Source organism: Euprymna scolopes, chromosome 3 (assembly GCF_053919585.1).
Source record: "Euprymna scolopes isolate OS-2025 chromosome 3, ASM5391958v1, whole genome shotgun sequence".
Taxonomy (NCBI): Eukaryota; Metazoa; Mollusca; class Cephalopoda; order Sepiida; family Sepiolidae; genus Euprymna; species Euprymna scolopes.
In genome coordinates this window covers 53,034,506-53,051,977 of record NC_136484.1, presented here as the reverse complement: position 1 = coordinate 53,051,977, position 17,472 = coordinate 53,034,506, and the positions used below count along the sequence as shown (strand labels likewise).

Below are 17,472 nucleotides of genomic sequence, written 5' to 3'. Positions count from 1 at the left end.
TTCAGATCAGGAGTAAAAGTCAGAACCAGAAGTTTGTCAAAACATGGAGCCTCCCCAAGACGAAAATGCCAGACAGGGGTCAGAGTGATGATGTAAAGATAGGAGCTTGGTTTTGGATTTGGGAGATTATAGATATAGATGAGGAAAAGAGTTGGGCTCAGGATGGATCCCTGAGGGACTCCAGCATTCATATATGTTATTTAATTGGAATTCATTATTGAGATGAGTATTATTTATTAATTTGTTTATTGCGGACTATTATCCTCATCTTTCTTAGTTGTTGTTTCACAACGTTTCGGCCAACTATTCCTCTGGCCTTCGTCAGGTGATAACCACTACGGGATAGGAACTCCAAATCTCCTAACTGCATTCTCAGCAATTACTGCCATCCACAGTTGTTCTCGTCTCACCACGTTTTTGGCCAAGTAAGATTGAAACCGCTATCTTCAGACAATTCTCACCTTCGGGGCCCGTGGTGCAGTGGATAGAGACAGGTGAAAATTGTCTGAAGATAGCGGTTTCAATCCTACCCAAAACCGGCCAGAGGCATACTTGGCCAAAAATGTGGTGAGACAACAACAACTATGGATGGCAGTAATTGCTGAGAATGCAGTTAAGAGATTCGGAGTTCCTGGCCCCTATCTGACAAAGTCTAGAGGAATAGTTGGCCGAGACGTCGTGAAACAAAATCCAGCATTAATATTGTGAACTTCTGATTTCTGCCGATCAGCCACTACTCTTATTAACCTATCAAAGAGAAATGATTTAATAATTGAGAATAAATTTCCAGCTATATGATGGCTTGATATATATATATATATACATAATATATGTGTGTATAAACTAGCAGGCTAGCTGATGTTGCCTGGTTATAAAATATGCTTAAATATTTGCATTGAATAACTTTATGGCTCCTGATTGCTATATGCAATCAGGAGAGTAGACAACGAATTGTGGATGCGTTATTGGCAGCCCGTGTTACTCTCGCTTCTCCTAATTTGTCTCTCAGTCCCCATTTTTAATGTGTGATTTTTTTGACAAAGGGAGATGAAAAAGGTTGGCAGTATTTTGCGTAAACAGTCACCAGAGACGTTGGAAATTTTCTGTTTCTATCTCTATCGTTGTAGCCATGTCACTAATAAGGGTGCTGGAGGTAAACATTTTAACTGGGCTGACATTACCACCTGATAGACAAGGACCCAAACCTTGGATTAACCACTAAGGAGGCTGTCTTATCAGCAAGTGCAAAGTATTGGGGCTGCTATATTGCCATTTGGTGAATGGATTTTGTGCGGTAGCTTCTGGTGGGGCTTCTTGATGCCATATTAGTGGGTAATTGTTATGACTTTACCTTATCATGTGCTACAAAATAAAATATATATTCCTTTTTTCTTTTTCTCATACTTTCCCTCTCTGCCCTGTTCTAAGCAAGTGTGTTGACCTATTCCACAAATCCCAAAACTCCATCATGAAAAGTTTCCAGAAAAAATACACAATTAAACCCAGATATTCAACTTCGAACATAGACCCCCACTACCATGTCTCCTTCTCCAACATCAGAGATTTACATTCCAACCTTCCCAAGGTTGAAACCCAATTACAAAAGACTAAACCAGACCTATTATTCCTAATCGAAACTGGCATTGGACTGACTATTTCCCTAGATGAGTTTGTAGTTTGTAATTAAAGGATACTCTAACTTAACATTGAAATCTGACCCCCAAGATCGCCGTCGGCATGGAATATGTGCCTACATTAAAGATGGCTTTCCATGTGGTAGGGACATCTCCAGAGAAGACCCTAAATTGCCCTATATGTGCTTCTGGATAGTAGTAGCTCAATAGTAGTAGCTTAATAGTATCTCAGGATTAACGAATCTCTCGATGGAGGCTTTCTAGGACAATTGATCTAGACATATCTAAGGCGTTTGATAGAGTATGGCATAAAGGTCTACTTTACAAAATCTCCAGCTATGGTATAGCTGGAAATGTCTTCTCATCAAATCATTTCTCTCTGATAGGTTCATAAGAGTAGTGGTTGATGGGTAGAAATCAGAAGCTCACAGTATTAATGCTGGAGTCCCTCAGGGGTCCAACATGGGTCCAACTCTCTTCCTGATCTACATCAATGATCTTACTAATCACATCTTTAGACATTTACCATCTCTGGCAGCACATCAAAGGCAGTAAACGATCAAGATCTCTCTGATTTTCTCTCCTCTGATCTTGAGCATGTGGTACAATGAGGAAAAAGTGGCTAGTTAATTTTAATGCATCTAAAACCAAGCTTCTATCTTTACATCATCAACGCTCTGATCCCCATCTGACATCAATTGACATGAATGGCTCTTGTCTTGGGGAGGCTCCATGTTTTGACAAGCTTCTGGGCTTGTCCTTTACTCCTGATCTAAAATGGAACATGTACATCAAATCTGTGGCCAAGGTCGCTGGAAAAATGGTTGGATCCTTCTATCGATCCAGTAGATATCTACCTGCTGATGCAATTCTCTATTTATGTAAGAGCCAGGTATGTCTAAGGATCGAGTATCTCCCCTTGTCAAACATTTACGAGAAACACTCATCTATTTGCAACCACTATCAATAAATTCCCCAACCCTTTATCTGTGCTTAAACCTAAACGTAGATTCCATGAACAAAGCTTTTTTCTTAGAACTGCACACCTGTGAAACTGTCTTCCTTTATTCTGCTTTTCAGCTGGCTACAATATTGTTGTCTTCATGTCCAACATTAACAAATTCTTGATGAGCCATTCCCCTTAATCCAATTTATCAAATTTCCATGACTAACGATTACTTCAAAATTCTCCCATTCACTACTGTACACACTTTAACCCTTTTGCTCAAGTGACCTCTGGGTCTTGATAAGTGACCTCTGGGTCTTGATAAGTGATGATTTTTTTGTAAAAAAAAAATAAGAATCTAATATATAATAGTGATTTCAAAAGTAAAAAAAAAATGACTTGTGTGCCATCAGCTGGACTTGAAACCAAAATATATGGTTCTCCAGTCTTATTCATTAACGAATGACCATAATCCATACATATACAAAAACTGCAAATAGTGTTTTTAAACTATAAATTTTTATTAGCACATGTGTAGAAAAAACCGGATAGTCAACTTACGCCAGGCCAAGATCAATGTTATTTTTTTTAAATTTTGATCCTTTAGCAACAATTTTATTGGCTAAAAACCGAATTGAACGTGTGATACAGGTCCAAATACCCTATATATAAAATTTCAACTCTGTAGACCAAATATTCAGAGAAGAGTTTGGTAGAGACTTTTTGCACACACAAGATCACTTATATGTATATATGTAGAGAGAGAGAGAGAGAGAGAGAGAGAGAGAGAGAGAAAGAAATATTGCCATGTGTTAAAGTGTTTTCGTCTTAAATTCTATGCAATTATGCAGAATGTAGAAACTATGCATAAATAGAATTCAGCATAATAGTGAAAAGAGACCAATCATTTAAAAAAGAAAACATGAATAAGTAATTAATTAACACTTGTTTCTTAAACAAATATGCAAATTAGTTTACCTTCATGTAGTCGCTCGCATATCCATGACTGAGTATACTAAAAAGTTTGTTTTAATTTTTAAATAGAAATGTAGACTTTTAATATCAATGTCAGAGCAAGCAAAAAAATGACTCAACTTTATAGGTATATATCTAACGTTTTTTTAAGTTTTTTATTTATAATTTAAAAAATGTTGTTTTTGTTTTGTTTTTAGATTTAACTTTCAAGATAACAAACTTGTAACTAAAAAACTGGATATTGCCTGTGTTTGTGGCAGTATAGTTGTGGATCAGGCTAAACCTCTATGGATGTATGACATTGTTATATCGACAGCTGGTATGTATTTCAAGTGGAATCATAATTCTTTGAAGGTTTTTTTATATATTTTTTTTTAACTCTTATTCATCTCAAACTTGCTACTGGGACGTAAGGGTCTACTATGAAGTATCATGTCCACAGGTGTTAGATATTGGCAGGCAACCCCGGGAAGAAAATATTCAATGTTGCACACACGTAAATGGATTCCATGTGAAGAATGCGGGACGTTCCACTATTGTGTAATAGAAAGCATAATTTGATCCAGAAATATATGAGAGGATATCGGTCAAAGTATTGAAATAATAGGCAATAGGAAATATTAAACATTCCAAGAGGAAAATAATGTTCATATAAGTAAATCATCACAAAGACAAACATTCAGTCGGTCAGAGAGAGAGAAAGGCTGTCACCACTTCTTCACTGCACAACATCCAACTCAACCACACGACCCCACCTCACACGCGTTTAGAAATGTCAAAACACCTGTAATAACTTATAATCAAAAGCTGATTTGTCAGTGTGAAATAAAAACAATATATCTTTTGTATAGATCAACCATGTTGTGGTTTTACTCACTGTCAGTGCATATATAGTTTAGACCAGCAACAAAAGTAAATGTTAACAATTATATAGACTGGACAAGCACATTTTAGATAACGGGCCACAGCGAATACATAACACAGGGACACTAAGTAGAGAGTTAAGCAACGATATGTCTGTTTGCATTAAATTTAAATTTCTGCATGTTAGTACAGTCAGGGAAGCAGGAAATAGGGAGGGAATTCCAAAGCCTAGCAGTTTAAGGAAAGAAGTTATTAGAGTAGAAAGCTTTCCAACATCTTCAAGATTGGTGAAGACACCAGCAGAAGACGTCAGTATATACCCTCAAAGCTGATGCCGAACCTACTTCTGGTTCACAGGTCTATGGTGTTCGCAGCAGGTCATAGGACTGGCCAGCCATAACTATCTTGGCTGCTACTGTGGATCATTGTATGTGGTCTGCATTCATTTGGGGGACGGTGTTTTATGGGAGGAGCCGGTTCAATCCATCCTAGGTAAATGCTGCCAAAAGTCAAAGTCTACAATGAAGGGATGGGATTTTGCTGCTTGTTGGATTTTACTTTGAAAGTTAGCGTTATGTTGGTGGAAGATAACCGTCTATACAATAATTACAAGAATAAAAATAAAATCATTATCAAACTAGTTAATGTATGAAAACCTTACCATTATTTATACTTGGCAGATGGCGGCGATCAGACTGACTTTGGTGTTGTGGGAGGTCATCTTGGTCATGTTCTCGATGTATGACCAAACGAAGTAGTTCAGCGAGTTCAGGTCGGAGGACGAGGAGGGGGGGGCAGTGAGAGAAAGGTACAAAGTTGTAGCACTTCTTCTAAAGCCTGGGTCTCTTTGGACTTGTGGGTCGGTGCTGAGTTCTGCTTCCACACTCAGGGTCTTCCAGTGGCCACCTAATTGCACCAGGGGATCACCACACTCTGCAGCACATCCAGGTACACTTTTGTGTTAACTTTCAAGCCAACTTCAAAGATATGAGATGGCATGATGTGGCCCTCATTTGAACCCACACCAAAGACCACAACCGTGGCCGGAAGCTTTGTTTTCATCACCCTGGGCACATCCCTTTTATTTGTGTCAATCCAGCAATGCATTTTGAGGGTGCTGGCAATGGTCCTGTTGTCATAACTTTGATCGGTGGAGAGCATGAGTTGTACAGTGGCGCATCTCCGATCTTGCTCGTTGAACATTGTGTCACTTTCAAACATGATAGAAGGCTCCTATGGCTCTCGAGGTTTGTACAACACTGGCACACTAGTAGATGGTGATAATTTTATCGTTCCACCTTGTAATTCGTTTTTTTGGACATTTTTACTATAGACAACAAAATGGAAAAGTGGTTTAAAAACAAGCAGATAACAAATAAATGTTATCAAAGACAAGATAAATTACTTTTCTACCTAACTGGATAAGTTTTTTTGTGTTTTTTTCAATTTTTCTTATTATCATGTTCTAGCATATGGAAATATTTTAAAGCGTTTATTCAATTATGTTATCTCAACTGTTATTTGGTGGGTTTCTACATGTATTTTGTTTAATTTTCTATCTTTGATGAATTATCTAGGCTACAAAGATGTGACCCACTTGTGGTGGCCATTTTTTTCTTGTTATCACATAACACTCGGCACTATTTGTTTTTCGAACTGAATAAACATTTTAAAGCTAGGTAGAAAAGTAACTTGTTTTGTCTATGATAATATTTATTTGTTATATATTTATTTAGTCATTTTTGTACCTCTTTTTCGTTTTGTTATCCATTGTAAAAAATGCCCCATTTTTCTTCTTTATAGCAGAGGTTTGCAAACGTTTGTAACTGCTGCCTTCTTGGATTTCATCTATCCATTCAGCACAGCCATAGCTGAGATTGAACTCACTACACAAGTTTGTAGTGTAATTCAAATCTTGTCAGTAGCTAAATACGTGATGCTTCACGAGGACTATCAAGGGTATTTTTTATTGTGATGCCATCACTAGTCGGGGGTACCTACCACGGCTTAAGAGAATCCCATCTACCTTCGAGAGAAGGATGGATCGCGCCAGTTTCTCAACCTGGTATTTTACCTCATGGTATATACAGCGCCTCGCCTTCCCAAATGGTCACCCATCTGATACTGGCTAGGCTCAGCATTGCTTAACTTCGGTGATCTGGCGAGAATTGGTGTGTCAACGTGATTGTGCCATGTATTGGACTTCATACTCTGCCCCAAGCACTCCATTCAACATAAACTAATAAGGTATTAAGAATTTTAGAAATGTACTCCCAGGTAAAAATATTGAACTTGACTCATTTTCAATATTTATTTAAAAAAAAAAAAAAGGCCAAATTTGGAATATTTATGTGGGTTGTTTATTTCTCCCCCACTGACAGAACTTAGATACCAGGGTCAGAAAGTGGAATTAAACAAGTCAGCGCCCACAAGGAGGGACACTCTGACCTACAAAAAGTGCCTAGACAGCCTCATCAGAATTCCCCGGTAAGGGAGCCTCAGGCGATTAGCAATAAACTAATCCCTTCTCAAAGAGAAACGGCAAAGATGTGATAACATACCAATTGAAGTGGTTATGTTTTGGATTCAATCAGTGAGCGTTGTCAGCTGTTCATGGACCACAATGGCCAATAATTTGAATACTTTTGATAATTAGCTGGTTTCTATATTTGTTCACAGTATTTTAATTAGTTGGTTTCTATATATATACAGTATTTTAATGCATGAAACTTTTCTTTCTTGTAATAAATGTTGGGTTTATGATCATTTAAAGTATGCATTTTATGGGGACACCCTATATATATAGTAAAAATATTTATTTGTTATTCGTGGCAATCCAGCAATGCATTATGAGGGTGCTGGTAATAGTCCTGTTGTCATAATTTGGATCTGTAGAGAGCATGAGTTGTACAGCGGCGCATCTCCAATCTTGCTTGTTGAACATTGTGTCACTTTCAAACATGATAGAAGGCTTTTATCGCTCTTGGGATTTGTACACAACCGGCCAACTAGTGGATAGTCTACAGCAAAAAAAGAAAACTGGTTTTCATCAAATGGAAATGGAATCATGTCGTCTTTTCTAGGGCGACAATTTTATCGTTCTACCCTGTAAGAACACTAAGCTGGATATTTCACCAGACAAGATACATTTTTGTCCTGGAATCCAGAGCCCAAATTAAGATCCCCTCTTATGACTACCCTACACTAGTTTATGCGGGAATTAGTTCAACTTCAAGTGAAACAACACCAAGCTGGATGTAAGTTTATTTAATTATCTATTTAACTGACATGCACATTAACATATAATACCTACTAGACATTCTGTAACATAGTACACGTTGTCACACATGTTACTATGTAGACACCCGGGACCCAACACATTGTAGGCTTAGTTGCAAAGGAGATGAAGAATAGGAAAGCACTTCAACTGGCTGTTTCAGGTTTGAAGAAAAGACCTTTATTCTTTATTCTCCCGCCACACGTGGCTTCTTGTTACGGCTGTGACATCACCCGCGTCTCTAATGTAATTGTCTTCTTTAATGTGATATTTGATCTATGTACACATTCTTTTTATAGTCTTTTTCTTTTTCCTTACTGTGATGTCACTTTGCACACATCTTAGCATTTGCATACAGCCACCATATGTGTGTTTGCGCTCTGTTACAATTCTCCTCAGGTGTCTAATGTCTCCCTGTACATGAATTTGTCAGGATAATCTGACATGTAAACTCTGACTAACACAGTTTTTTTGTTGTTGTTTTTTACAAGGTAGCCACCACTTATCAAGGCCTAGAAGCCACTTGGGGATAAGGATTATTGCGTGTACAGTAATCAATGGGATAGTATCGTAGTAATCATTAGTATTGAAGATTTGATAACGTATCTTACTTAAGGGGGCAGTTCATCAGAAATTTGTTTGTGTTTGGACTTGAAGGCATCCAGGTTATAGTCAGGTGGGAAACAGGCAAACGGAAGAGAGTTCCACAGGCATGCACTTCTAAGAAAAGAAGCTTTGTTCATGGAATCTATGTTTTGATTTAGGTACAGATAAAGAGTGGGGAAAATTTTTAACAGTGGTTTCAGCTAGACGGGTGTTTATCGTGAAAGATTGGTGAGGGGGGATCAGAGATTGGAACTCAGACGAGTACTTGTCATGGAAGTAACGATAAAACAAAGACAGGCTCGCAACGTCTATCCTGTGGGAGAGAGGTTGCAGGGAAGAGAAAAGGGCATCCCCCAATAAACCACAAAGTCTATTTTGTACTCTGTCAAGGCAGGATAGGCTGTTTTTAGCAGCTCCTGCCCAGATGTGGCAGCAGTACTCCATCCTTGGACGTACTTGGCTTTTATATAGATAGAGAATTGCATCAGCAGTGAGATATCTTCTGGAGCGGTAGAAGGATCCTACCATTTTTCCAGCGACCTTGGCAACTGACTTGATGTACGTGTTCCATTTTAGGTCAGGAATAAAGGTCAAGCCCAGAAGCTTATCAAAACATGGAGCTTCCCCTAGACAAGAGCCATCCATTTCATATTGAGAGCCCAAATTAAGATCCCCTCTATGTGACTATCCTACACTAATTTATATGAAGATTAGTGCAGCTTCCTCGAGTGTAAAAACACTGAACTAGGTACCCTACCAGACTATATGAAATCTTGTCCTGGAATCCAGTAAGTATAAGAGACCAAAAGGAAGATATACTATAATGTAATTAACTGGTCAATAAGTGAGATGAAAATTATTATTCCTAACTTATTTACAAACTCAGCGTTTGAGGGATAAGAGAAAAAGGAATATCCGAATATCTATCCATCTCATAGATCAAGTGTTAGCCCCAGGAAAGGGTCCCTTTGATTTTTGAGAACTTCAACTGAAGTAAAATAAAACAAAAAAGAGAGAAATTTATACAAATATTGGCATTTGTTAAATAATGTTGCATGTAGTGTTTATTGATTCTGAGTACAATATTTAGATATGAACGGCACAATATTGAACAACTTGGCAATTAAATTTTAGCTTCGGCATTGCTTAACCATGAATCAAAGAACAGGATTGTTTCATAAAATGTTTTGGTGTTTATTCAGAATTACACTTATTTATAATATAAAAAATGCAGAAAAATCTTTATGATGTGCATACTCATCATGGAACAAAGATGTCATATTCTAAAAATCGCGTAAATTAATCAAGTAATTTTTTTTTAAACTAAGAAAATCTAAATTTACAATTTTTAGCGATTTTACTATTAAACTGTATTGAACATGATTTGGGTCTCAACAATTCAAATTGAATTGCCTTCTCCCTATTTATTTCATTGGCTTTAATCATGGCCAATAAAAACACTGTGACTTGCTTAGACATAAAATTTGATTTTCTTGAATAAACAAAAAAACTTAATCAAATTATGCGATTTTTAGAATATTTCATCTTTGTTCCATGACTAGTGCGTATATCATACAGATATTTCTGTATTTTCTTTATTTTTAATTGCCGCTAAAAGTGCAATTCAAAATTTGCGCTAATTCTTTTTGTCCAAAAGTAGTTGTCTCACTCAATCTGTTATACAAAAGTTGTTTAAGGTGTCTGGTTAGGGCATAGCAGAAGACATCTTCATAATTCAGAAGGTTTTTCTAGAAGTGTAAGCCATTTTGAGTTTCAGGACAGTTTCAGATGGTTCGCTGTTACACACAAGTCCTGGGAGGTGACTTGTTTGTAGTAGACAGTTCCACAGAACAAAATATTCTTACCGTGTCGAGACGGAAAAGAACATGTGAAATTGCTCCAGAAAAGGTTTAATATTTATGAAGCAATTCTGGTTTCTGATTGGTTGGTAGCAGAACGTGAATTAATTTGATTCGTCAGTTCTTAGCAGCATCGTTTATAAATAGAATTGTCCGACTGTGTGGGATCATGCCCCCATTACAAGTCCAAAATATTGCAACATCCTCCCTATTTTTTATAATGGGGAAGTCCCTTGTGTTTGTTCTGCTCAAAAATAAATATATATTTTTATATTCACTTAGATATAACAAAAATTAGAAATCATTTGGATCTTAGAATTTTAGCATTTAAAAAGACGCCATTTTTAATTGTGTTCAAATGTCCAAAAGGAAAATTACAAAGAGTTTTTTTTTTTTTTTTTTTTTTTTTTTAAGCAAAAGTATTAGTTACACATTAGTAGGTTAAAGTGTTAATACAAATAAAATGGATACAGTTTAACGTCTTGTCCAGGACTATTTTTTATTTTTTTTATTTTTATTTTTTTTGATATATAGAAATCTATATACATACAGGGCGGTGAAAAAGAAAAATTATTCAGTCGAATTCCCCAACAAGTTTTGAGAAAAAACGTTGTAGCTTTATCCTTGTTGCGGGTTTTGTAAATACATCAGCGATATTTTGTTTTGATGATATGTAATTCAAAATAATGGATTCCTTTTTTATCTCGTTTTTTATGAAATGGTATTTTATATCTATATGCTTAGATCTTTGGTTGATTATCGTGTTCTGTGCTAAGACTATACTGGCTTGATTATCACAATTAATTACTATGGGGCTTGTAATTAATTCTGGCTCTAAAATAATTTTTAGGATATTTTTAAGGTAGAGTGCTTCCTGGGTCGTGTGTGTGATCGTGATAATTTCTGCTTCACACGTAGAGAGAGATACAATCTGTTGCTTTTTAGATTTGCATGAAATAATAGGCCCATTTTCTAAGAGTCTGAAATAATATCCAGATACACTCTTGCGATCTTCATCGTTTGCCCAGTCTGAATCCGAAAAACCTTCTAATTTTAGGGGATTTCTTGATTTTCTAAATACTAACTTCTGTTCTTTAGTTCCTTTTAAATAACGTAGGACTTGTTTAGCTCTGTTTAAATCCTTCATTGTCGGTCGTGATAATTTTTGTGACAGTTTTGTTACTGTATAGCATATGTCGGGCCTGGTTGCAGTCATTAAATATATAAGACTACCTATAATTTCGCGATATTGTGTGTCATTTATTATTTCAGATTCTGTGTGTATATTTTTATTAATATCATTTTCGACCGGTGTAGAGCATTTCTTGCACTCTCCCATTCCAAATTTTAATAGTATTTTGTCGATGTATCTCGATTGAGTCATCGTAACAAGTCCTTTGCTTTGAGTAAATTCTATCCCCAGAAACCAGGATATTTTGCCAAGATCGGTCATTTTGAATCTTTTACTTAATTTGTTCTTAACATCAGTTAACATTATGTCACAATTTGATGCAATTAAAATATCATCGACCCACAAAACCAAAATCAGTAGTTTATCGTCTTTGTGTTGGGTATATAAACAGGGGTCTACAGCGCATTGTCTAAATTGTTGTTTAATAATATAATCATGAAATACTGTGTTCCAACACTGAGCACTCTGCTTTAGACCATATAATGACTTGTTAAGTCGCCACACGCTATTTTTATTTTTCATTATAAATCCCTCTGGAGGGGTAATATAAATTTCACAGTCTATTGTGGCATTCAAATAAGCATTTTTTACGTCCATTTGATGGATGTTTAGGTCATATTGTGATGCGACTTGCAGTAAAATTCTGATTGTCGTTAGGTTTGTGGTCGGTGAAAACGTAGAAAAGTATTCTTTACCGTAAATCTGAGAGTACCCCTTAGCAACAAATCTTGCTTTGTACTGTTCTACGCCTGATGCTGCACTCTTTTTTGTAAAGACCCATTTGGTAGAAATAACATGTTTATCTCTTGGGAGAGGCACTACCGTATAGGTATCATTTTCGGTTAAGGCATCTATTTCTTTTTTCATGGCAATTTTCCATTCATCACAATGTTCTGAATTAATTGCTTCGTTGAAGCTTTTTGGCTCATTTTCCATTGAATAGCAATAGTCGATTTGATAATCTTTTATATTGTCGACCACAAAAAAATCGGGTTTTTTATTCCTGGCATGTGTATTATTCGATTTTGGTGTTTTTATGTGTGTATTTTTAAATTTCATGATATTTGTGGATTCGTTTTTTTCTGTGATCATTTTTTCAGTTTCTTTGTAACTTCTGAGTGCTACCTTGAATTGGCTAAAAGTCATGGGTTTTTCTTTCTGGGTTATCACGGTGGTAAATGGCTTGAAATCACTCGGTAATCCCTTAAGGACCATGGAAATTAACAGACTGTCACTTATAACTTCACCAGATATTTTTAAAGAATTTGCAGTTGTGATAGACTTCTGTCATCTAAACACTGTATTAATTCCGCAAAGACAGTTGCGTTCTTTTCAATGAATTCGGGGTCGTTTCTGTTTTCAAGTTGTGTTTGTAGTACTTTGTGTAGCTTTTGGATTCGTAGATATCCTAGAAATTTAACTTGCCACAATTCGAATTTTGATTCGGATCCATCAAAATAAAGACGCACGCTGGGCGCATAACCTCTAGAAGTGTAAGCCATTTGAGTTTCAGAACAGTTTCAGATGGTTCGCTGTTACACACAAGTCCTGGGAGGTGACTTGTTTGTAGTAGACAGTTCCACAGAACAAAATATTCTTGCCGTATCTGTCGTTTGCGTGACACTGCTGTCCGAACTTTCACTCTCTGGTTACCACTTGACGCGTCTTCTCTCCACTCCAAAACGAACTTCTGCAACTTTAGCTTTTCTCTCCCCGAATCCGACTTTTCTCTTCTACAAATACAACTTCTCTGCTCGCAATCTAACTTCAGAATGCCCTCCTTCTCCTTCTCTTTTATCTTCAATCAGGAGCATCTCATTTGCATACCTCGTGGTCACCCTGTAGGCATATAAAGAAACAGGGCAGCCATTTTTGTTTCTTTCTTCTTCATTATGAACACGAGGTAAGCCACACAAAAACGCGGTCGGTCGTTCTTGTTTCTTTTTTTCTTCATTTACACCACACGCCCCTCTGATCTTCAAGATCAATAGGATACTTCGTAATCCTCCATCCAAGCAGGCCGCCTCCTCTCACGTCGAGGCCTCTGGGGGACAACTTCTCGGGGGTTAACGTTTTCAGGTTCACTACAACGCGGGCCTAAGTCAGGTCGAGCAGCATCATTCGCTTCTCGGTGGCCCTCGATTTCCTCTTCTTCACTGCCCTCACTGCATACCGGCAATGTCACACGACGCAGGTCTAAGATATGCCGGGGAACGCCATTCACCATCACATTGTTCTTCGACTGCAATCCTGTTACGACCCCTCTTTTCCAACGAGTGGTACACTGTGCATTGGGGGGTTTCATCCACACCTCTTCACTTACTTTGATAGTGGCTTCTTCACTCTCAATTCCTGCTGTTTTGTTGCACGGATGCCGCCACTTATATGTGAAAACGGCCCTATGAGGCACAGTTGTCTCATCTTGTTTGGTCGTTGGCGAGATGTTATACCAAAACACCGCCTCTATGGGTGATACGTTGCTTTTTTCCGCAGCGGCTTTAATGGTGCGATGATTCCTCTCCACTATTCCGTTGCCACTCGGCCGATACGCTGCTCTGAAAAATTGCCTTACTCCCCACTTATCGCACACCCCTTTAAAGGCTTCTGATCGGAAAGCGGGGCCATTGTCCATTAAGAGTTCCTCAACCGGCCCTCTCTCCAAAAATATCTCCTCGATGACCCCTCCGATCGCCCATGCAGCTTCTGCCCTGATCTCTCTCCAGATGGCAAACCTTCCCGGTCCACAGTCGACCATCGACAGATACAATTTGTGGCGATAGTGTGTCACATCAATGGCCAATCGCTTCCAGTCCTCCGCAACGTTTAGCTCTCCTGCTTCGTGTCTGGACGGTCCAGAGTCAATTGATTGGCACTCTCGACAGTTCTCCACCACCTCCCTAACCTCCTCCTCGGTGGTCTCTGGGTAAACCTCTCTGGCTAGGAATAACGTTCGTTTTCGACCAAAGTGGTGCATTTCGTGTGACTCTTTGACTTCTTCCCCTGCACAGCATACCGAGGAGACCTCCTTTCCCTCCTGCAGCCAGGCCTTCTTCACGCGTGTCATCGAATCCGCCTTGTTTTTTTCTGACGGGACCAACACAACAGATACTCTCAACTGGAATTCCTCTATCAGGTCGGTGAACGCTCCGAGTCTGCGCTTGATCAGCATTTCCGCAGCACCCCTGGTCTTAACTCTCTTATCGCCAGTTACTGCCGACCGAATCCACGACGCTACCGTTGCCGAATCGGTTTTGACTTCAATTATTTTCAATCCCCATTTCAGGGCCAGATTGATTCCTTTTATAACGGCATCTAGTTCTGCTACGTTGATATGGGAGAAGTCGTTGTTTTTTCTTAGCCACGCCGCATCCTCCACAGTTACACCTCCTATCTCTAGTACGACGCCCAACGCCAGGTTACTAGCATCGCAGCAAATCACACCCGCGTCTTCGCCGCTGACATACCATTTCCCTTTCACTGGGTCCTCATTCCTCACTCTCGCAATGACTTCTTGCAGCATGTTCGTGACCTCCTTCGTCACACGGCCCTCCCAGCCATCAGTGCCTGTTTGTCGTTTAATAAAGCTGCATGCTATCCTGAGCCAGCCAGCGATAAGATAGTGCCCGACCAGCCTCCCGCAGACTGAGAAGAGTTCTCGCCTCGTCAGCTCAGATCCGACTTCGGGTATTGCATTCCCTCGTTCGAAGACAAGGCTTTCTTTTCCATCTCGCCTTAGTTTCAACCCCAGCACCGCTCCTCCATCTAGGGCCTCCGCCGGTTTTGCAGTTAACCCATACTTCTCGACATGGCTTCTTACTTTCTCTGCTGTCACCTCTGCCTCCTCCACCAGAATGTCATCAATGTACGAACTAGTGGCCTTCTCCACTGTACAGTCTTTGCTCAGCACTGTCTTCAGCACGGCAGTCATAATTTTGGGGGCTGAACTCAGCCCAAAGCCTAACCTCATCAGACAATACACCCGCCCCTTGTACTGGACCAGTTGGTACTGCCAGAGTTTTTCATCTACATGGATCTGCAGATATGCCGATTTCAGATCGACAATCTTAGTGGCCCGCCCCATTCTTCTCCATTTCCTCATGACCTCCTCACATACGTCGATCCCCGTTCCAGTGTGGCAGGCTACGTGTCTGTTCAATTCCCTAAAATCCAGCACGGGCCCAATCTTGTTTTTGGTAGGCTGAACAACTGCCAGTAGTGGCAACACTCCTTTTTCTTCCCCTGTCCACGGTTTTAGAATTCCTTCTTTTATCCACCTCTCCACTTCTTCCTCGAATCCTTTTCTTATTTCTCCTCGCAGGGTGTTTTCGTAGCAGCCCACCTTATTCTGTAGTTCTGGGGGCCCGGAGATCCATTTCCATTCCACCGTCCACCTCACGCCATCAAACTTCGCCAGGAAATCTTTGTCCTCAATGCAGCAAACCTCCGGTTTTGGGGTTCTGACGGTTCTATCACCTTCCACTCCTGCCATCCCCACTGCGCCGAGACGTCCAAACGTCACTTGGCCCCCTCTTAACGTAGCGCCCCCCAGTCGGTTAATTGCACTCATACCTATAATCACGTCGACACCACCGACCAGATGATTCAACACTAGGGCTTGCAGTCCAATGGGCACCCCTTGCACCATTACTTCCACTGTCGTCTCTCCTAGGCATTTCACATCCCTGCCATCCACGGTCCTAATAATCCTGGTTCCGTTCCATGACCTCGCGACATTCCTCGCTAACAACGTTGTAGTGCAGCCTGTGTCGACAAGGGCTATGGCTCTCTTCCCATTGACTACCACCGGTAACCGAGGCAATGTTCCATCATGCGCCATTTCCACACAGAAGGGGTAACCACTGGCGCAATAGCTCCCCTTCACTCGTTTCCCTGGTCCCGTGCAGCAACACAATAGCGGCTAATATGCCCCACTTGTTCACATCGGTAGCACGTGATCCCCGGTCTCGGCTCTTTGCAGTCCTTGATCAGATGAGGACCCTGGCACCGGAAACACTTGATGGCAGGTCTCCCCTCCTGTTGCCTTGCCGGCTGCCTCTCATTCAAGTGAGGCCTCATGCACATATTTCCACTCACAGCTGCAGCCACGATTGGGCTTTTAACATTTTTCACTAGGACTCTGGCGTAGACCAAGAGATCGTCCACTTCCATAGAATGGATCCCCGTGATTCTCTGCATGTTCGCAGAGATTTCCTCTGGGAAGCCGTTCACTAGGTACAGCTTTACCGTCATCTCCAGGCTCCTCCCCACGTAACCAGCCAACCCTGCCAGTCTCCTGATCTCTGCCGCAAAGACGTCAACGGACTCGCCGGTCCACCTCAAACTTGACAGCTTGCCAAGTGCTTCAAATGGGCCCTCAGCGAAGGCCAATTTCAGCCTTTGCTCCACTAAGGCAAGGTCTTCCTTGTCTTCATCTCGCATCTGCTGGTAAATCGTGAGGGCTTCCCCCTCTAAGTATAGCGGCAGCAGGGTGACATCTTCTATCTTTTGCAGCTTCGCCACCATTTTTAATTTCTCCAACCACTTAATCAGGTCACCCTCCCCAGTAAAGGGTCTCAACATCTGAGTGCTCAGTCTCCACTCAGCAATGTTAATTTGCTTGATGTGCCGAAATAGCTTGTCGTTTGCGTGACACTGCTGTCCGAACTTTCACTCTCTGGTTACCACTTGACGCGTCTTCTCTCCACTCCAAAACGAACTTCTGCAACTTTAGCTTTTCTCTCCCCGAATCCGACTTTTCTCTTCTACAAATACAACTTCTCTGCTCGCAATCTAACTTCAGAATGCCCTCCTTCCCCAAATCACTCCTTTTTTATCTCCAATCAGGAGCATCTCATTTGCATACCTCGTGGTCACCCTGTAGGCATATAAAGAAACAGGGCAGCCATTTTTGTTTCTTTCTTCTTCATTATGAACACGAGATAAGCCACACAAAAACGCGGTCGGTCGTTCTTGTTTCTTTTTTTCTTCATTTACATCACAGTATCGAGACGGAAAAGAACATGTGAAATTGCTCCAGAAAAGGTTTAATATTTATGAAGCAATTCTGGTTTCTGATTGGTTGGTAGCAGAATGTGAATCAATTGGATTCGTCAGTTCTT

At 40.0% G+C, this 17,472-nt stretch overlaps 1 protein-coding gene across 1 annotated transcript in view; it reads left to right on the top strand.

Annotated features, from left to right (window-relative positions):
* LOC145255332 (uncharacterized) overlaps nucleotides 1-17,472 on the top strand; it is a 63,080-nt gene that overhangs the window by 21,575 nt on the left and 24,033 nt on the right. Inside the window, exon 3 of the mRNA XM_080113944.1 lies at nucleotides 3,753-3,874. Coding sequence (XP_079970070.1) covers nucleotides 3,753-3,874 — 122 coding nt within the window. The remainder of the gene's footprint in view (nucleotides 1-3,752; nucleotides 3,875-17,472) is intronic.